General features: G+C 40.4%; 2 protein-coding genes across 5 annotated transcripts; both read left to right on the top strand.

The window, feature by feature from the left end:
• The first annotated feature begins 462 nt into the window (after positions 1-462).
• suox (sulfite oxidase) lies at positions 463-12,213 on the top strand. Of its 4 annotated transcripts, none has more exons than XM_085456450.1 (5): positions 463-482; positions 7,433-7,503; positions 8,313-8,478; positions 9,129-9,371; positions 10,138-12,213. In XM_085456450.1, exons 2-5 carry the CDS (start codon positions 7,445-7,447, stop codon positions 11,356-11,358), a joined length of 1,689 nt encoding a protein of 562 aa, XP_085312576.1. In that variant the 5' UTR covers positions 463-482; positions 7,433-7,444; the 3' UTR covers positions 11,359-12,213. The 4 variants fall into 4 exon arrangements, with proteins under 4 accessions (XP_085312576.1, XP_085312575.1, XP_085312577.1 ...); XM_085456449.1 differs by lacking the exon at positions 463-482 and adding an exon at positions 2,542-2,869; XM_085456451.1 differs by lacking the exon at positions 463-482 and adding an exon at positions 7,162-7,209.
• Positions 12,214-16,223: 4,010 nt separating this feature from the next.
• Positions 16,224-19,731, top strand: mmp19 (matrix metallopeptidase 19). The gene is made up of 9 exons (XM_085456442.1): positions 16,224-16,481; positions 16,662-16,747; positions 16,905-17,035; positions 17,519-17,731; positions 17,819-18,064; positions 18,233-18,358; positions 18,537-18,701; positions 18,796-18,923; positions 19,021-19,731. The coding sequence occupies exons 1-9, from the start codon at positions 16,374-16,376 to the stop codon at positions 19,249-19,251; spliced, it is 1,434 nt and encodes a 477-aa protein (XP_085312568.1). The 5' UTR covers positions 16,224-16,373; the 3' UTR covers positions 19,252-19,731.
• The last annotated feature ends 258 nt before the right edge of the window (positions 19,732-19,989 follow it).

The following is a 19,989-nucleotide window of genomic DNA, read 5'->3' as shown; positions in this document are numbered from 1 at the left end:
ATGTCTGGCTCCGCCTCTGGTGTGACCACGAATTTTAATAGAAGAATTGATCAAGCCCTAGATCGACTGCGCGCAGGGAAACTGATCAATATTGTAGGTATATTGAGTGTTTGTTTTAGCTTCATGATTTTGAATGGTTTCATAAAATTTATATTTTATTGGGTAATATTTTAATTGATAATGTTGTTTGTTTTTCAGCTGTGCTGTCTCTGCTGTCCTTTTTTCGTCCTTTTTTCGTTCTTTTGATTGATTTGTAATTTTGTTTTGGTTAGTCCGTCCAGCCGTAAAGGCGGTTATTGATTGAGAGTAAGTTGTGTAAGGGCGGACTAATCCCCCTTTTTGTTTTTTAATTGTTTGTGCCACTTCCCTTTATCTCCCAGATCGCAGGCCATGCATAGCACTGATTCCCAGCTGCGCTGAGACCCGAATTGTTTGCGGTGTGTGCCAGAGGTGGGACCAAGTCATTGTTTTGCAAGTCTCAAGTAAGTCTCAAGTCTTTATCCTCAAGTCTCAAGTCAAGTCTCAAGTAATGTCAGGCAAGTCAGAGTCGAGTCTCAAGTCTGAAACTTTGAATTTCAAGTCCTTTCGAGTCTTTAAAAAAAAAAAAGAAAAAATAATGTTGCAGTTATGCTAAATGTAAATATTAGACCATGTAATTTTAAAATCTGTGTTTTTCTCAACACATGACAAAATAGTGAACTTAGAAAATATACACAAATTGTGAAATTGCACCTCTTTAAAATGCAGCTCAATTAAACCTAGCTCCAAGAATAATTTTCACCGACAGTTCTGAGATAAGCTGCATGTTAAAATCGCATGACAAAAATATCATACACATTAAAAAAAACTGTATCACCAACGTAGCCTGGACAACATTTGCTAGTTAGATGAAGTCAGCTATCTCATCTTAGCATATTTATATGCATATTTATAATCATACGGTTCTTGGAGTGAGTGCATACACTCATGAAGTTTAGTAACTTCAGGTCACTGCAACAAGCCCAGGTACAGTTTACCGACGGATGGGTGCAGGACCTTGAAATGCACCGTGTAGAAAGTAAAGACCATCGTACGTATCATAAGTTTACCAGTCTCACAAATTGTCGTCATAAATACACATTCGTTAACCGTTTATTAATAGGACCTTTGAGCTCAACGGTAATTAATTAGTAGTGGAAATAATTTCTGGTACCCATCACAGAAATGTAGCAGTGACAATAATATTGTATGCTGTAATCGTACTGGGCAATTAGTGATACAAAAAACCTGTTTTATCCTGTGAATAAAAGTATGTGTTTTTGTCAATGTACCATAATAACAGAAGCGAAACGCAATATTGTGTCAGGACAATTCACTATTTATGCACAATAAATAAAGGAGCATAGCGCGACAATTTCTGTTCAGCGCCAGACTTGCTTGTAACCTATATCACTAATTATGTTATGAAAATGACGTATTAACTACTAAAAAACACTGACCTTCGTGTAAATGCTTGGAGCAGACTAACCTGTGAGCTGGAGTGTTCTGGGACGTTATATTTGATCTTTGAATGGCTGCGATCCAGGCCATCCATCGCGTCTTTGTTACTTCGGAAACATGGCTTGAACAATTTCTCTTCAACGACGTAATCCGATAACAACCGATCTCTTTACCCGTCGGCTTCCCGTGGCTGTCATGCGACCGGCTATTGCAGTTAATAATACAACGGCTTCTTGCCATTTTTGTGTTTCTTTTTATCGCTGTATAACTGATTTCAATTGAAAGCCTGCGTGCGCTAGTACCGCTTGCCACGAGTTCCCAGAATCCTTTGCGGTTCTACCCGTGAATGACGTCACATTTTCAATCTCTATATAATATGCATGTTAAATTTTATATTTGGGGTAAAATATCAAGTCTTTTCAAGTAAACCGGTTCAAGTCCAATTCAAGTCCCAAGTCATTGGTGTAAAAGTCCAAGTCAAGTCACAAGTCTTAGAACATTTTTTCAAGTCAAGTCTAAAGTCATAAAATTAATGACTCGAGTCCAAGTCATGTGACTCGAGTCCACACCTCTGGTGTGTGCCACGATTGCAGTGTCGCTAAGCGGGGTGTGACGGGTTGCAGTGTTGTTATTTTCGCACAGTTTGTGTGGTAAGTCTCATGTGCTCTGGGATATCAGCAGGATGTGTTGTAAGTCCTGTCTGGAAATGACTGGGAATTTGTATGTCTAACTCATGTAATAAATAAATGATCAATTTATTTCTTTGCCCCGTTTACTCATCCCTTGTCCTCGGTTACATGAACAAAGCGGAAAACTGCTGTGCTGATTGAAGAAACAATACATTCAGTTAGTCTTGTGTCTGGAACATTAGCAGCTCCTTCAGAGCTTTCTTGTCTCTGTGAAAGTGAGGCTGTTCCCATTCATTATATTTGCTCGTTTTAGCAGCGCATGAAGGCTTTTCGTGGCTTCTACATTTGTGCATTTGTTCAGGGTGTGGTCTCTGTGTTTTCTGTTCTCTTGCTCTATCTCAATTTTTGGTGTGGAGGACAAGCTGTATTTTGCATACCAGTTAGTATTTAACCTGTCAATCAGGTGCGTTCAGGATTATCTGGTCATTTAACTAGAGCTGAGCGTGTTAAAGTCACTGCTGGACAGTTAGTAGTGAAGTTGTTTTATTTTTAAGACAGAATATTCAAAATTTAGTTTTATTATTAATTATTTCGGCGGATGAAGCGTGCCCTGTGCTGTCATTACGTGGATGAAGTAGTAGCTTTCTTGAACGTTCCTCGTTCACTGTGTGTGTGTGGGGGTAAGTTCAGAGATCCACAGGGTAGCTGTCCTTCGGGCATCTTGAGCAACGCAGAACACTGCACACAGAAACACAAGAGAGGTGAGTGCGCTGCGGTTTGGACCAAAAAGCGGGAGAAAACTGATTTCTTCTGTTCATGAAGACTTATTTACAAGTTGGGTGAGGAAGGGCTACAAGAAGCATGCTTGCTAACTGAAATGTTAGCTAGGTTAGCCGTGAGGATGGTGATGAAGCGCAACGCCGGCATGTTTGTTACGTAGACATTGAAGTGCTGCCATTTTTAAAAAAATAAAATAAAATTTAAATTAAAACCGTGCTTGTGTTGAATTCGTTAGGATTATTGCCGCCTTGGTTCGCTGTGGTTAATATAAAATAGTCAGTGAAGATTTTTAATAGATTTTTCCCTCGCTTGTCATCAGAAGCCTCTAACCGGTTTAGCTAATGTGTACTCAGCGTGAACCAGCAGGGACCTGGAGCTTCTGTGCCCTCATACTCCTTTTTTGGTATTATTATTATGATGATGTTGTCCATGCTGGTTGTTTTGCCAGGTTTGACCAAACTAAAAAGGACATTCCTCTGTATTTTATTTCTGTCTTGGTTGTTTTGAAAGTACATATTGTCCTTTTAGTTTACTTTTTCTGAAATGCAGGATTTTATATTGTTTTCATTTTAGTTTCATACATTTTATATAAGTCTGCTAATACATGTAATTTACTTTATGAAGTGTAACATATGAAGTGTAAGTATGTCCTGTCCATAGTGTTAGTTTTGAGGAACACCATGCAGATACTAGCAGATACTACAGAAACAAGGTGATTTAGCACTTTACAAAAAATGTTGAACCCGACCAAATATGGGATTTTGCAGATTTTGTTGATTTGTAAATTCAGTATTCCAATATATTGGCCAATATTTTTTTTTCTTCGAGGCACATATTTACATAACATTTGTGTGTTGTTATTTACTCCTTTATGCTCTGCCCGACCTTGCTGGGATCAGTTGTTGTTGTTGCTTTCCAAAGATTTTACCAAAGATGGTAAAATCCAAGCCAAGGCTGGACAAATTACGCAATGTTAACACTCATAACATGGGTGATTGGCGTTTATCCTATCCCTTTCTTTTTAAAATTCCATCTACTGGATGATATAAATGCTGATGGTGACTGATTAGATCAGTTGGTAAGGCTGTAACATACATTTATTCATTCGTCCTTTCACCATTCAGAGCTGCGACTGAGCTCTGCCCTGGCAGGCTGTGCTGGGGGAAGTTGTGTCTGTGGTTGTGGTTACTGATTGTGGTTGAATTTCAGAGGTGGGTCGAGTATCCAAAAATTGTACTCAAGCAAGAGTAGCATTACTTTAAAATATTATTACTCAAGTAAAAGTGAAAAGTAGTCTTCAAAAAAGTTACTCGAGTAAGAGTAAAAAAGTACTTGGTGAAAAGACTACGCAAGTAGCGAGTAACTGTTTGAAATGTCTGATTTTTATAAATAAATGCTATCAGACAAACAATAAATAAATATACAAATTTTAGTATTTTCAAAAGGAATATATGTAAAAATCAACAAAATAAGGCACAACAATTCTAATTTCAAGATTTCAGATTTTCACAACATTTTTCAAACAAGCTTTTTTCACCAATACCTACAGTAAATAATATAAATATATAAACAGTGCAAACAATTTCCAGTGACAAGATATGCTGTAAACTTTATATTCATTTTTGCTCCAAATGGCACAGCAGCCTCAGAGAAAACATTAGAACGAGGTATCTTCATCATATGTACATACAAGGCAGCTCAGTTTACCATAAGTTGTATGGGTGTGCATCTATTTCTGCATATTTAGCAAAAATGTGCCATTTCTTCACTCAGTGAGGTGATGGTAAGCTTCAGCAGCAGTTTGCTCTCAAGGTTCTTGCTGTGAAGCTGTCACTGTTTATCAGTGAACAGGAGTCCTGCATGACTGAGAAGTCCTTCACAAGCTCCAGATGCAGGAAGAGCTGTATTGATTTTGATCAACAGCTTCTTGATGTGAGGAACACCATGCAATAGAGCCACACCTCCAGTGAATGGACATGAAAGGTACCTCTCCAGCCCTGCTTCTGGCTTTCCTGACCCCATGGATCCATCATCTTAGTCGGTTAGGCTGCTTTTTGCGCTGGCCTCATCCAGCTCTGTCTAGGCGATGTCCGATGAAGTTGAGACCTGTGGAAAGATATAAGGTTTTCAAAAGAATTAGCTCTGGTCATTATAGTGCTGTATACACTGCAAAGCTGTGGATGTTTGGCAAGAAGATTCGATCACACTGGAGATGTTTTTTTACTAACTCTTGTAGAAAAACAAAATCTTGTCATTCATATCCCGCACAAACAGTTTGCAATGAATTCCAGATTAACCCATATGGAAAAGATATATATAAATCTTATAAAGTTTGTATCTGTCTTGTGTGAAACTTGTATGAAAAGCATATAAGAGTGAAAATGGATATAAGATCCCTTGAAAAATTATATAATGAAACTTATATGTTTTGGATACTTACTAAAATGTATGAAAGTAATGAGAAAATGGCCACTTTCATGAGTAAATCATGTAAGCCTTATATAATTTACTCATGAAAGTGGCCACTTTCATGAGTAATCGCATAAGTTTTTACTATTTCTTTTCCATATGGGTTAAGTTTAAAATAAGAATGCGTGCAAGGCTAAGCAGTGCTAGCCAATAGATCCTCCTGTTTGGCTGTTACTCTGGGAAAAGACGAGAAAGACATTGATGGAAGCGTGACTGGAGCTGCGATGTAGCCTATATAATATTTATATTGTACGAACGTGATAATTCTGTATATTGTAATAACGTGATATTATATTGATACGCTTCCGTATCCGAGGCTTTTCAATGTGGCCTCACAAAATTATCACAACTACAACAACCATGAAAAGAGCTGGATGGACATTGCTGCTCAATCACAGCTGCCTGGTCAATGTTTTTCATTAGTAATTTAGCAAAGTTGACGGTGGTGGTGTGTGTGCCTGTGTGAGTGAGTGAAAGACAGAGAGAGGGAGAGCGAGAGACAGATTTTGTATGATAAGCTTCATGTTATGAATGCACAGTTTGAGCACTCAGGTCGTATCAGGCCGTATAGTGTGAGACCCTGCATCGTGGCCTATGAACTTCTACCCATAAATTCATATGGATATTTCACCATCTATCACCATTCAGACACAAAGAGTCTGTGATACCTTATTTAACAGGATTTTATGCATTTTCTTGTTATTTCAAGCCTTTTGATGAACAAAAATCTGTTTTTCAAGTTGGAGTAAATCATAAATACAAATCATAAATCAAGGTTTTATGTATTTATTTTCTATATCTATTTATCTTTTTCTTATCGCTGTGGGTGCCAACAAAAACCGCATCATTGTGCTTTTGTCACATGTTAGCATACTTGTAACAATACTGCTGCATGTCGCTCGTCTTACACCCATTCATAAAGTAATATGTTGCCAAGAATCATGATTGCTAGTATACATCCACATTTAAAACCAGAACCACTGTAAAAGCTGTGTCATCTTTTAAATACAGTCTGTCCAAATCAGGTTTGTAGTTGAAATCAACAGTGCAGAATCGTGCAGAGCGTTGTACCAAGTTTGGTCCCAATACTTTATATGATAAAATATAAGGTAAGCTTAACTCTACAGGTTAGACACACACACAGATGTTTTTCTGTAGCCCTGTTGTTATTTTAATACCAATACAGTTGTGTTTATGGTGATATGCTCAGTTGTAACATCTCCGAAAGGTTAGATTTGGTGATGTTTCTGCTAAAAAGTGAAATTTTCAGTTGTCATTCTGAGTGAGACAGACTGAGGTCATGGCATTACTTCTGTTCAGCTTTGTGAACACATGACTCGGTGGTTGCACAACGCTTTCTGTTAAAAAAAAGAAAGTGGTTAGATTCAGGAGTTAATGACATCATTCTTGAAAGTCTTTGAAAATCTGAATTTCCTCAGTGACTGTAACTGTGCTGCTTCTTTAAAAGCTGTCAGATAAGTCAAAGTAATGTTTATGGCTGTTGTGATAAGATATGTGTAATCACCTGATAAAGCACAGCTATGTCATGTGATATCTTCTGGTTTATCAGTGGTCTGTAAATGAGTTTTTGGTTGGTAGTTCTAGTTTAGTATGGTATTGTTCTCGATTCTCGGGTTAGTCAATCTTCTATTCCTCAGTTTTTATTGTTTGCTGGACAACATACAAGAGTGAATTGAACCCTTGGCCTCCTCGTTCCCCTCCTCCCTGCTCACTCCCCCTCAGCTGGTTGGCTATTATTTTTTGAAGGATGAAGTAACAGCTTGTTGGTCAGTTGATTAGAAGTGGAAACATTTTAAAGTTCTGTTTGTCATTTACTCAAAACCCATTGGCTGTAAGTGTACACACAGTTTGGAGTTTCTCGAGGAGTGCAACAACATTGAATTATACAAGTAAAAATTGGGAACTCTGTTGAAATGTTTCACATTACTGACATTTTCAGAAGTACATTTATCTGCTAACAAAGTGTGGATGGAAAAATAATGATCAGCTACCAGATGATGCTCATGTGCTTTTTTATTTTTATTTTTATTTTTTTATTTCTCTTTCTTTGTCAGAACGTCAATGCAATGCTGCTCCTCAGACGCTGCCACAGGCTGAATCCAATTGGCCCGCTCAGCATTGACAGGTACATTATTATAACAACGTATTTCTAATGTTTATTTCATATAATTTACTTCATTTTTACTTGTGATGTAGCTCAGTAGCTGAGCTCCACTAAGACAACTTTTTCTGGTTAACAGACTGTGTACCTGCAAATTAATTTAGTGTTACGAGTTTTTAGGTTACGTTTTTAGTGTACAATAAATCTAAAAGCTTGCACTTTATTTTGGTGCTACAGTAGCAATTAGCAACATATATTCCAGGTTTTTCCTGGTGAACATTTAAAACTGACAGAAAACTGACAACTACAGGATGTCTTAGTTTTTTGTTTTTTTTGTCTTGCATTGTGCACTTCTTCTTTCTGTCACAGGCATAATCTGTAAACAAATGATGGCTGTAGCTTCCAGTGAATAAAAAGTAAAGAAAATGCAGAAGTGCCTTAAACCTGGAAAGTGTCTGATTGACAAGAACATTTTTCAGCTTAACCCAAACACATTGCCAGTGCAGTAAAAGCATGCATCAGTCATGGATTGGCCATCCTGGAGCTCAGACCTCAACTTTACTGACCCAGTGTGGGATCATTATGACAGAGAACCGAACAAAGAGCAGCCATCTTCCAAAGAAGCGCTTTAAATGTCCTTCAAGAAGCCTAGCCTTCTGAAGACTAGTTAATGAAATGACAAGAAAGCTGCCTAAGAGAGTCAGACTGTGTTTAAGAATGAAGGTGGTCATACCAAACATTCACTTTCATTCTCATTAGAATTTTACTAGTAGGTTTTGCTGTGTGTGTATATATATGTCAAAGTTATATTTCCATTTTTAAAATGTTCTCAGAAATCAGGTGGCACCTGTAGTTGCATCGTGTGCAGTTCGTCTCTGCAGCAGCAGCAATGACCAGAGGTTTCACCAATATGGCTTCAGTGCCAGCTGGAGACACGTCCTGGCAGGACTGCTGGCTGGCACAGGGGCTGTACTAGCATATGGTCTACACCGTCACAAGGTTACAAACGGACAATATCTGTCCATTTTTACTTTCTTTTTAAAGTTTAATGCACTTTTTTTTTTTTTGCCATAATTTGCTAAATTATGCTAACTACATATGTTTTTAACCACAGCAGCAAATGAAAATTTAAAATTGCACCGTCTCAGCAAAAATCTTTATCAGCAGATTTTGTACCTTCAGAGTTTGTCAAGCAAAAACAGAGCACTGCCCTGCAAAGTCCACGGTCGTTACAGAAACCCTTTCTCAACAGTACAACCAAATTAACAGCACCGACAGCATAATTTTCTCAAACTGCCAAGTCTGACATTTTCTAACTTTAACAGTTAAATGTCAACTGATGTCTTTCCAGGAATTAGGCTGTACCTAATGAGGCTCGTATGCAAGCAGTCAGTGCTAACTCTCAAGGAGCTGCTTACTGGTTGTTTATCTAGTCAAATAAAAAAGGCCACACGGTTTTATGTTAAGGTAGTAAGCAGCAGTAGCGCTTCAAATTTGAAAAGTTGAAAGCTCATATATTTTCTTCTTTTGACATCCCAGGGAACTTTTTGGTGTTTTTAATATAAGTAGGGAGTATATAGGTCTGTGCATGACCATTAGTTTATTGCTATTTTGATAGAAACTGATGCCTGATGCCTCTTTCTGTGCAGGCTATAGAGAAGAGCTCCCCGCTTCCTATCATCAGCCAGGAGGAAGTTACAAGGCATCGCTCCCTGAAAGATGGCGTTTGGGTCACCTACCAAGGCGGTGTCTATGACATTACCGAGTTTGTTTCCATACACCCTGGTGGGGAGAAAATCATGATGGCAGCAGGTGGTGCCATTGAGCCCTTCTGGTCGCTTTATGCAGTACACAATCAGGAGCATGTGCTGGAAATCCTCTCTGAGTATAAGGTGAGAAACCCGCTTGTTTCTGTTGATTTAACTAAAGCGCTGTTACATACTAAGGAGTTAAAATGTACTGCACTGGGGTTTGTTATTCAGTATTAAAAGATCAGGTGTAACCACTGAGCTTGGTTAGAGTTTAACATAATCACCCCTGTAGTAAGTTAGCTAAAGGGGAGCGTGGGTGTAAAAGCTTTAGCAACACTGCTATTCATAGAAATTTACCAGGAAAAAAAACTTTCTTATGGGTGGAAATAGTTGTGTCAAACGGGATATTACAAAGTATAGCTGTGTGGAAATTTGCACTTAAACCAAACTGCAGACCTCAACACATGTGTGAGCCTTTCATTTGACATCAACACAGACATACCCACTGCTAAGCTTGCAGAGCTCTTTCTTTTAATAAGGTTCTCACTCAAAAGAAAAGCTGACATAATAATAAAACAGTAGATGCTGTTCATTAGATATTTTTGAAAAATTGCAACAGAGGTTGATGAGCTTTCGCAGCACATCGCTTGAATTTATCCTTAAATTAACTTTTTAAATGTATGCTGTTCATCTTGCCCTTCTGTTCAATGCAGACACATATGAAAAGGTCTGCTGCACACTATATACTGAGGAAAACCTCATGGCTGTAAGCTGAATGCTGGCACTCCCTCAAGTGGTCACTGAGGAAAAAATGTGTGGCTGATGTTTTTATTAGCTTCTTGAGCTGAAGAGAAGTTCAGTTGCAGTTTTGGTCTAATAAAATCTTTGTGTTTGTGGTTGATGCAAGATTGGTGAGCTGAAAGCGGAAGACCTGAAGAAGCAATCTACTTTTAAATCATCAGACCCCTACTCTTCTGACCCTGAGCGTCACCCTGCCCTGCGCACCAACAGCCTCAAGCCCTTCAATGCTGAACCTCCGCCTGAAATCCTCGCTGACAGCTACATCACGCCCACTGCTTTCTTCTTCAAAAGAAACCACCTCCCGGTTCCTCAGGTGGACCCCGATTTATATCGCCTACATGTGGAGGGGCTACCCAGAGGAGTGCTCACACTGTCTTTAGAAGAGTTGAAGACTCGATTCCCCAAACACACCATCACAGCTACCCTGCAGTGTGCAGGAAACCGCCGTAGTGAGATGAATAAGATCCGGCAGGTTAAGGGACTGAACTGGGGCTTTGGTGCCATTGGTAATGCGACATGGAGCGGCGCCAAGCTCAGGGATGTCCTGCTGGCTGCAGGTTACAGGCCAGATGTAGCCCAGTGGGCTCGCCACGTTCAGTTTGAAGGACTGGATAAAGAAATAACAGGGAGTGCGTACGGTGCTTCAATCCCTATAAATAAGGCAGTTAGCGAGGAGGGTGATGTGCTGCTGGCCTATGAAATGAACGGCAAGGATATTCCAGCCGACCATGGCTTCCCCATTCGTGTGGTTGTACCAGGTGTAGTGGGCACACGCAACGTGAAGTGGCTGGGTAAAATAGTAGTCAGTGCACAGGAGAGCAGCAGCCACTGGCAGCAGAAAGATTACAAAGGTTTCGCCCCTGGAATAGACTGGGACACAGTGGACTACAAATCTGCTCCAGCCATCCAAGAGCTGCCTGTTCAATCTGCCATTACCACACCTGCAGAAGGCTCCGTGATCGATCGCAGCGAAGAAATGCTGACTGTGAAGGGCTACGCTTGGAGCGGCGGGGGCAGAGAGGTGATACGCGTCGATGTTTCTGTGGACGGAGGGAAGACGTGGAAGGAGGCCAAGTTGAAGAGCAGCAACAAGGAAGGAGATCAAACTTCTCCCCCACTAGGACGAGCTTGGGCATGGAAGCTGTGGGAGATAACGGTTCCTCTTCCTCCAGAGGCCCAAGAGCTGGAGCTCATTTGCAAGGCAGTGGACAACAGTTACAACACGCAGCCGGACACATTCGGTCCGATCTGGAATGTGAGGGGCTTGCTGAGTAACGCCTGGCACAGAGTGAAGGTGAAGATCAGCGAGGATGACGACGAAGAATAGGCTCAGCGGTTGAAGTACAGAAATCAAAAGACTTAGAGCTTAAACAGAGTCATCTCAGAGTGGGCTCTTTTTGTCTTTTTTAATTACATTTGTGTCATGGACTCAGCAAATGTAGGATCAACCAGGAGTAGCACTACATTTTGAAATATTTTTGACAAACAGCCTTAAAAATGTATTCATTTTGTTGCCTGGGAGATTTGCAGCGGTACACACATGGGATGAAGCTCAAGGCTGTGAACAGCCAAATTAAATTGTCTGGTTATCTCCATTTATTAGTCACTGTCTTTTATTCTTAAGCAAAACTGTGGTTCAGTTTGACTCTGAAGCTCTGTGGTTTATAATGATGAAGCATTTATTTTTTATAATCCATATTTATAACACTGAAGATGAACTTAGAGCTATTCAAAGAAAATCTACCTGATGTTTGGCTTAGGTTAGCGCATCAGTGGTGGACTGTGGCCTCTGACTAATCATGCTGCTCTTTCAGAGGAGATATGAAATACAAAACTATAGTGTGAAGTTCCAGCTGTGTACAGGACAACGCTACAGCGCAGCAGAGGTCCCTGTGTGGTAAGGAGAGGCCAGAAAAAATATACTGTTGAGAAGTGAGTGCTGACTCCTTACACTCAGAGAGAGGACGGGAGAATAATATGTAGGACCAGTAAAATGTAACGGTTAGTCATTTTAGCATTTGTTTGAAGAACTGGAGAAACTGCAGGTTTTATTTTTTTACAACATTATGAAAATATGCCGATGCACTGCTCTTAAGTCTTATTAACAGGTGGATTATATTTGAAAGTGTGAGAATCATGAAATGTATTTAACTGCTTACAATGAATAAAGACTTGGACTTTACACTGGCCTATGTCTGGTTATTCAGCTTTTCCTGATTTTGGCCTTTCACACTTTTTTTTTTTTTTTTTTTTTTTTTTTTCTCAAATTAATGTACAAGGAATAATTACACCATGATGACAGATGGCTGTTGTTACAGATGGATTTCAGCAACTTTCAGTCCAGCTGGTACACACAACTCCTCCTGTCAGTCACGTAGCTCTGCTCTGTTTGCTTTAGATACTTACGTGTGTGTGTGTGTGTGTGTGTGTGTGTGTGTGTGTGTGTGTGTCTTATGATTTCAAAAGCAGCCCGATCTCAAAAAAAGAACACTTTGTACATACTAGTCTTACTCTTCCCTCCTTTTGTTCCTTTTTCCCTTTTAATTACATAACTAACTTTCACAACAATGACAAATGCAAATGGCAGGAAGCACAAAGCTGACGCCTGAGGTTTACTGCAAGGTCAGCAAACACGCAGAACTGTCACATTGATGGTAAATGGTAATATTTTGCCAGTATGATGCGAGATTAACATAACTGAAGTCTGCAATACAGTTGTTTTCTTTGTAAAGTTTTATAAAAAGACAAATATTAAGAAAAGATGTTTCACCTCTCATTGAAGATGCTTCTTCATTTCTAAAAACAAATAGTGGAGAAAGAACAACGTATTTAAACCCTAGTGGGGTTTTGGAAGTAATCCTGAGGGTCCTCATATGAGCCAAGTTGTGGAAAAAAGGCGTGGGTCATTACCATCACCAGGGGTTAAGGGTGAAACCCCCTGTGAGACCTTGCCCCACTCTGCCATGTGAGGTCACCTAAGGAATAGTGTGAGTGTTCATTGAAGATCCTGGGAAGAGATCTCAAGACTGCATTTTAGGTGGCTAAAGCTGGTGTAAGTCACCGCCTCTGTTCAATGATGGTTGTTCACATTGGACATTGATAACCTCTTTCACTCCTGTTTCACACCATCTGTCTTCTCGGTCATTGATATGATGAGAAAGAGTTTTTTTTTTTAAGAACTAAAAGAACTGAAGAAGTCCTGTTAACTTTTCAGGCTCTCGCGCCTACCATGAACCTGGACAGCTGAGACATAAGTCATTCTTCTTAGCTTAGTACTACTATGTAAATCAGTGCTAGAACTGAATAATTATGAGCAAAGACACATCACGTTATAAAAGTTATTACTATAACCTAATAAAAAAATGTGGATTCAGACTCCTCTGCTGGTGTAACAGACTGCCTGTGTGGTACCTGTGAGGCTATACGATGCCAACCATGCACTCACATCTTGAGACCAGCTGTTTTACTGCCTTTAATGCTCCTGTACATTTATGCCACTTCAGTACACAGCGCTCTATTCCAATCATATCGCAGACATTTTCAAGAATACACATCAAAATACAATCTCAGCCTTCCATCATCTGCAATTTTTTCATTAGATGCCAAAGCAGGGTTGAACGAAATCAGGAAATCTTCAAAATGAGCTAAGCTCGTCAAAAGGTATGACTTGCTGGACTGGCCATCTGGCATACCGGTTTTGTGCCAAAAAAGTGATTGTCTGCCAAAAACTGATGTTTCTGTGTATTTTTTTATGTGTAATATCTTTACGTATGTTCGTAAATAGACTTCGGTGAACAGGGGATACAAAGGGGTTACATAAAGAATTAAAAATTTTTCTTTTTTTTAAGTATCTTTACAACTTGTACTTACATTATAACCAATCCGGTCCTTTATCCTCACTTAAAATATTTTTACAGAACTATTGTAATATTTGCTGCCGTTTCTGCTGTCCTGTTGGGCAACTTACTCTTACAAAATCCATTTTTAATGTTAATGAGATTTTTTTTTACTGCATAAATAAAGGTTATATAAAAGTCACTGCCAAAAACTGATTGCGGCTTCTATCTTGTTACACGAATGTTGTTTGTGGCTCAAGATGACTTTATGTCATCCATAAGGGATGCATTTGACATATGTTTAACATATTATAGCCCAACAAGTTACTTATAGGGACGATAGCACTTTAAATATGAGCAATCGCTTTTTGGCAAATACCGGAAATCAGTTTTTGGCAGACAATCACTTTTTGGCACAACACCGGCTTCCCGACTTTTGGGAGAGAAATGTTGTCCCATTCACACAGCTGATTTGAATTTTAGCTGCTCGACAGTTCTGAGTCTTCTTGGTCATGGTTTTCATTTCATGGTGCTCCAGATGTTTGCAGTTGATGAAAGGTTTGCACTGCATGCAGGCCAGCACCCAGACTCTACTATTATGAAGCCATACTGTTTTAATAGTAATGCAGTATGTTGTTTAGCATTAGCTTCCTGAAAAAGACATCATATGAATAAATGAGCACATGTTGCTCTAAATCCTGTACATGGCTTTCAGCATTGACGGTGTCTTTCCAGATTTCCAGATGTAATCTGTCAATTCCAAAGGAACTAATGGACCCTTTTACCATCAGAGATGTAGGCTTTTGATGGAGGTCAAGAACCTTGTTATCAGCTAGACAGTCCCTCTTTTTTGAGATGTGTGTCTGCCATCAAATTAAAAATGAGCTCATGTTTTCTTGAAATCATAAATGTCTTATTTTAACCGTTTGATTTGTTTTCTAAGTTCTATTGTAGGTAAAATATGGATTTCTGAGATTTCCAAATCATTGCAATATGTTTTTATTTACATTTTATACACAATCTCAAGTTCTGTAGTTTGAAGTGGAGTTGTACAAAAAAACCTGAAAAAGATACACATGCAGCAGAAGAAATCGAAACCAAAGGCAAAACTAAACATGAGGACTTGATCATGAGGACTGGTTTTTATATCGCACCTTTCTGCCTTACTTGAACACTCAGAGCATTTTATTGTAAATGTCATGGTGCTGAGTCTGTGGACTCAGTGGTTTTGATTATTATCTTATGTTTCAGGTTAATTCTTGTTAGGATTTTCTTGTTCTGACGTTTGATATTTGTTTTGTATTTTTGAGCTCCTTTTGTTCTGTGTCTCTGTGCCTTTGCTGCTCCCACGTCTCTGTGTTCCCTCCCTGTTGCCATGTCTGATGTCTTGTGTTAAGCTCGTGTTTGTTCATACCTGTTGTATTTGCTGTTTTACTTTGATGGTCCCTGTCCTGTGTGTAGTGTGTCTGGTTTTGCTTCCCCTTGTCTTGTCAGTTCTGATTTCTCCCGGCTTTGTTTCCTTCCTGTCTCCCATTCCCTGATTGCTCCTGTGTGTATACAAGCCCTGTGTTTTCTTCTGCTTGTTACTGGTCCGTCTGTTTCCTCCGTGTTTCTTCCTGTGTCGTGTCATCCCGTGTTCCACCCTGTATGTTTTCCTGTCAGTTACGGATTCAGATTTGTTTGTTAGATTGTCCCAGTTTAGGTTTGTTCTTAGTTCCCGTCTGTCCCATCTCTGCTCTGTCTGTATTATCACCTCATGTAAATAAAGCTCACTCATTGCATCGTCAGTGCCCCCGATTGGGTCCCTTTCCCTTCAACCCCACACGACTGCCGCCGCAGCTGTGACAGTATATTTTTTCTTATTTGTGAAATTAAAGACAATAAGGAGAATCGCAAAACAACATTTTTAAAAAATGGGGAAAAAAATAAAATAAAATGCAGGTCCACTAAGAATACTGTTCCACAAATGGAAATACTAAAGCTTTTATCTGTTTGTGTATTAAAGATATCTGTTCCAGGTAATACAGGTGTGGGGGTGACAGGAATGTGAAAACAGAGGGCAGGGCAAATCCTGTGGTTTAGGCCCATACCTGAACTCCAGTCATGTGTTAAGGAATGAACAACTCTGCTGTAATCCTGGATAGTGATATATCAGTGTTGCTATGTTCAGGAAGAAGGCCCTCTCTCCACCAGCTCATAAAAAGACCAAACTAAACCCACACTACTGTAACATTTACTACATCTTATGTGTAGAGCATGCAGGCGGGGGGGGGGGGCTTTCGGTCTTCCCTGACAGCTGTACAATTTAACAGCAGACATGTTGATAGTAGGTCAACTGGCTGCTCTTGTAATCCTCATTCTTCAGAGGTGGATCATCACAGCTGCGGGGCTGACTCATGCGCCGGACGAGTTAAAAACCGCTGGAGCGCCAAGAGAACAAAGAGTCTGCTGTGGGACTCCGCTGAGCACGTCTCCGGAGCACCGGCTGTGAAATCTAAATCTGAGGATGATTATGGAGCACAAAGGACTGCTGCTGGTGCTGCTGCTGCCGGTGTTCAGCCTCAAAGGAGTATTTTGCGCAGTGGTACCATGGACGGAGTTCAGTGAAGCAACGGTAAGATGGCAGGTCGTTTTGTGACTTGTTTGAAAACTTCTCTAAAAGCAGACCTTTTTACTTTATCTAATCAGAGCGTCCTTATGATGTGTTTATAGATGTCTCTTTATTTTCCTGCCAAATTAGTTGATTTATCGTGGTCGCACATGACAGCTTTGTTGTTTTCTCACACATGCACAGGCTTATTTGAGGCAGTACGGCTACCTGAATGAGCCCATCGATACATTGGACCCTCGTTACCTAGAGGAGGTCATTGAAGGCCTCAGGTAAAGTAGATTATTGCTATTTCTACAGAGAACACACTTCCAGTAACATCTGCTGTTAGATCAGGATCTGTTAGAGCGATACTCCCTACACAGGATGTGGGGTGGAGTGTTTTTTTTCCATTACTTTACAGATATTTGATTTCCTTGTATTCATCAGTGTCTTCCAGAGAGTGAATGATCTGCCACCTACTGGAGAGTTAGATGAAGCCACACTGGAAGTGATGAACCAGCCCCGCTGTGGTTTGGAGGATCCTTTCAACAAGAAATTTCACAAGTACAGAGTGATGGGTGAGAAGCAAATTGTGTACATCGGTGGTTTTAACATTTACTTGCAACTGTTATACAAAATACCCAGCCAGTGTCACAATTTCCTGATTATTTTGGTTTGTTTAGTTTTTTTAGTTTCATAAAACCACGAGCAGCAAGACATCAGTGTTTCTAGTATCCTGAGGCTTTACAGTTAAGAATATATGTATATTACACAAGACAAGCTGTCATGACCGGGTATAGTATGATTTAGTACTCGTTTGTTAACTTGTTACAGCTGCAGATTAGCATTAAAAAGCTGGATCTTTAAAGGCAACAGCTATGACGTTAGTTTAAACACACTCCTGAAACAGGCTTTTCCATGCAGTTTCAAATTCATCCACTCTACTTGAGGAGCTGACAAAATGCATTTTCAACCACCCAACTCTCCACGCATAAAGTACATAAAGTCTTGATTTCGATTTCATTATGATGACTTAGAAACAAAATGTTCTTCTCTTTTAGGCCGCTGGAGGAAAAGGAGCTTAACCTATCGCATCTACAACTACACTCCTGACATGATCAAGTCAGACGTCAGGAACGCCGTCCGTTCTGCCTTCAAGTACTGGAGCGATGTGGCGGCTTTGACCTTCAGAGAGGTCGATTATGGCAGAGCCGACATAAAGATCTCCTTCCATAAGAAAGATGGATTCTGCTCTGTCCCATTTGATGGCCGTGGTAAGTCTTGTTTATAAATGCATGTGTCACTAGGTCGTCTGTGACTGGGTTGCTGGGACTGTGACTGTTTATTTGCTCTGGGTGCAGGTCATGTACTGGCCCATGCTGAGTCACCAGAATCGGGTATTGTCCACTTTGATGAGGATGAGTTCTGGACTGAGGGAACATATTATGGCACTAATCTGCGTATTGTAGCTGCTCATGAAATTGGCCATGCTCTCGGCCTGGGTCACTCTCAGTTCAGAAGCGCTCTGATGGCACCGGTCTACTCTGGTTACCGTGTCAACTTCAGGCTGCACTCAGATGACGTGAATGGCATCCAGGCACTATACGGTGAGTGTGTCGAGGGGGTCCTGCAACATGATTGGTGCTGTTACTGGACCTGGGCTGTCGATGTTGCACATATACAACATTTGTCAGTTTAAGGGTGATGATTCTGGGCTCTGATTGCATATAAGAAAACATGCAATCGTCCTAAAATGTTTAACTTATCTGTTTAAGGCAAACGCATCATAAGCACGTTAGCCAGTCCCACAACTCCAGACAGTCTGGTTCCCACAGTGAGCAGCCAGGGGACTGAGAACATCCCTGATCCCTGCACAGCAACACTGGATGCGATTATATTAGGTAAGTTATCGATCAGTGTTTGCTAGACCAGCTAACTTTACATTAGGCCATCGAAATTAGTTTAAAGAATGAAACTTCAATATACCAAGATTACAAAGTCACCATGAGTTAAAAGGGTTAATAGATCTTGTTATTCAGATCGTTTCTCATGAATGGCTGTTATTATTTGTTCAATCAGGTCCCTGGGAGAAAACCTTTGCTTTTAGTGGTGATTATGTGTGGACTATCTCTGACCTGGGACACAACCCACCTATAAGAATTGACAGACTGTGGAGCGGCCTCCCAGGAAACCTAAATGCTGCTGTGTACTCTCAGCGAACCAACAAGACATATTTCTTAAAAGGTAATTTTAGTCCAGTCAAGCTACACTTCAGTTACCCACCGCTCTCTGGGTCGGAATAGTCAGCGTAAAAGGTTTGTGCTCTTTCTGGTCACAGGCAATAAAGTGTGGAGGTATACCAGTTTTGTTCTGGACTACGGCTACCCCAAAGAGCTGAAAAGGATTCCCCCTAATATCGATGCAGCCCTGTATCTGAAGAAGAACAAAAAGCTTGTCTTCATTAAGGTAGCTATGAAGAGAAGCACTTAAACATGCATCTACATCCACACCTTCTATTCCTCATTGCCTCATTTGTTTTTTTTATTTCCGTCACCCTGTGTAGGGATCAGAGCACTGGCAGTGGGATGAGCTGAAATACAACGACCTAACTTTCTACCCCAAGCCGCTCAGCATGCTCTTCACTGGAGTGCCACCCGCTCCTCATGCAGCCTTCACCTGGACCAATGGCAAAATATACATATTCAAGGGAGACGACTACTGGCGAGTGAATGAGCAGCTGAAAGCAGAGAGAGGCTATCCACTGAGCAAGAAGAAACGCTGGATGCGATGCTAGTGCTCCACCATCAGGGGGCAGCAGGTACCAAAAGGTGTGAAGCACAGGGCATTTACAAGCCACCCTAACCTCAAGAGCACCAATTCATCGTAAGTAATCACTGACCACATTAATGGAAAAGCTAGTGTGGGAACCTGTACCCTCGAGAGCAGGTTTGTGTTTGTGTGTCTCTGAATGCAGGATTGTGCAAACTTTTGTATTATATGATCCTTGAGAAAAATCAAAGCTGTTTTGTTTTTTGTTTTTTCCATTTAACATGTGTGTTGGATTAGCTGTCACTATACACTCAGTAAGACGTAATACGATGACGGGAACGTGCACTTTCTGGTCAGTTGTGTTTATGGACTTCATTGCGTTCAATGAGTAACACTGGTCTGCGAGAAAAGCACGAGACACTCACTCGTTCCCTCGTTTAAAGTGAAAATGTATCATTTTCTACGAATAAACAAGACATAACATCAACAATAAAACTGCGTCTCGGATTGCTCACAGCATCTTCACAACAGTTGCTCACACAGCCACATTGAAAGGACAGAAAAAAAATATTTACTGTGATGAAAGGGCGGTCTGTCTCACATTGTGTCTGCAAAGAAAAAAAATCAGAAAACTGTGCGAGCGCCATGGCAACTCCAACCAATTGCAGAGTAGGAAATCCTCCCCATGACCTCTTTATTGCCTATGAGAAATCTGGTGAGTAATGCCGGCAGTGTTGCTAAGAGCCCAGAGAGACAAACAGTC

The sequence above is a fragment of the Copadichromis virginalis genome, linkage group LG5 (genome assembly GCF_057382275.1).
Source record: "Copadichromis virginalis isolate Kocher_CV1m ecotype Utaka linkage group LG5, C_Virginalis_male_GT1.1, whole genome shotgun sequence".
NCBI lineage: Eukaryota > Metazoa > Chordata > Actinopteri > Cichliformes > Cichlidae > Copadichromis > Copadichromis virginalis.
The sequence above is the reverse complement of the archived record's forward strand: the minus strand, read 5'-3'. Positions and strand labels throughout refer to the sequence as shown.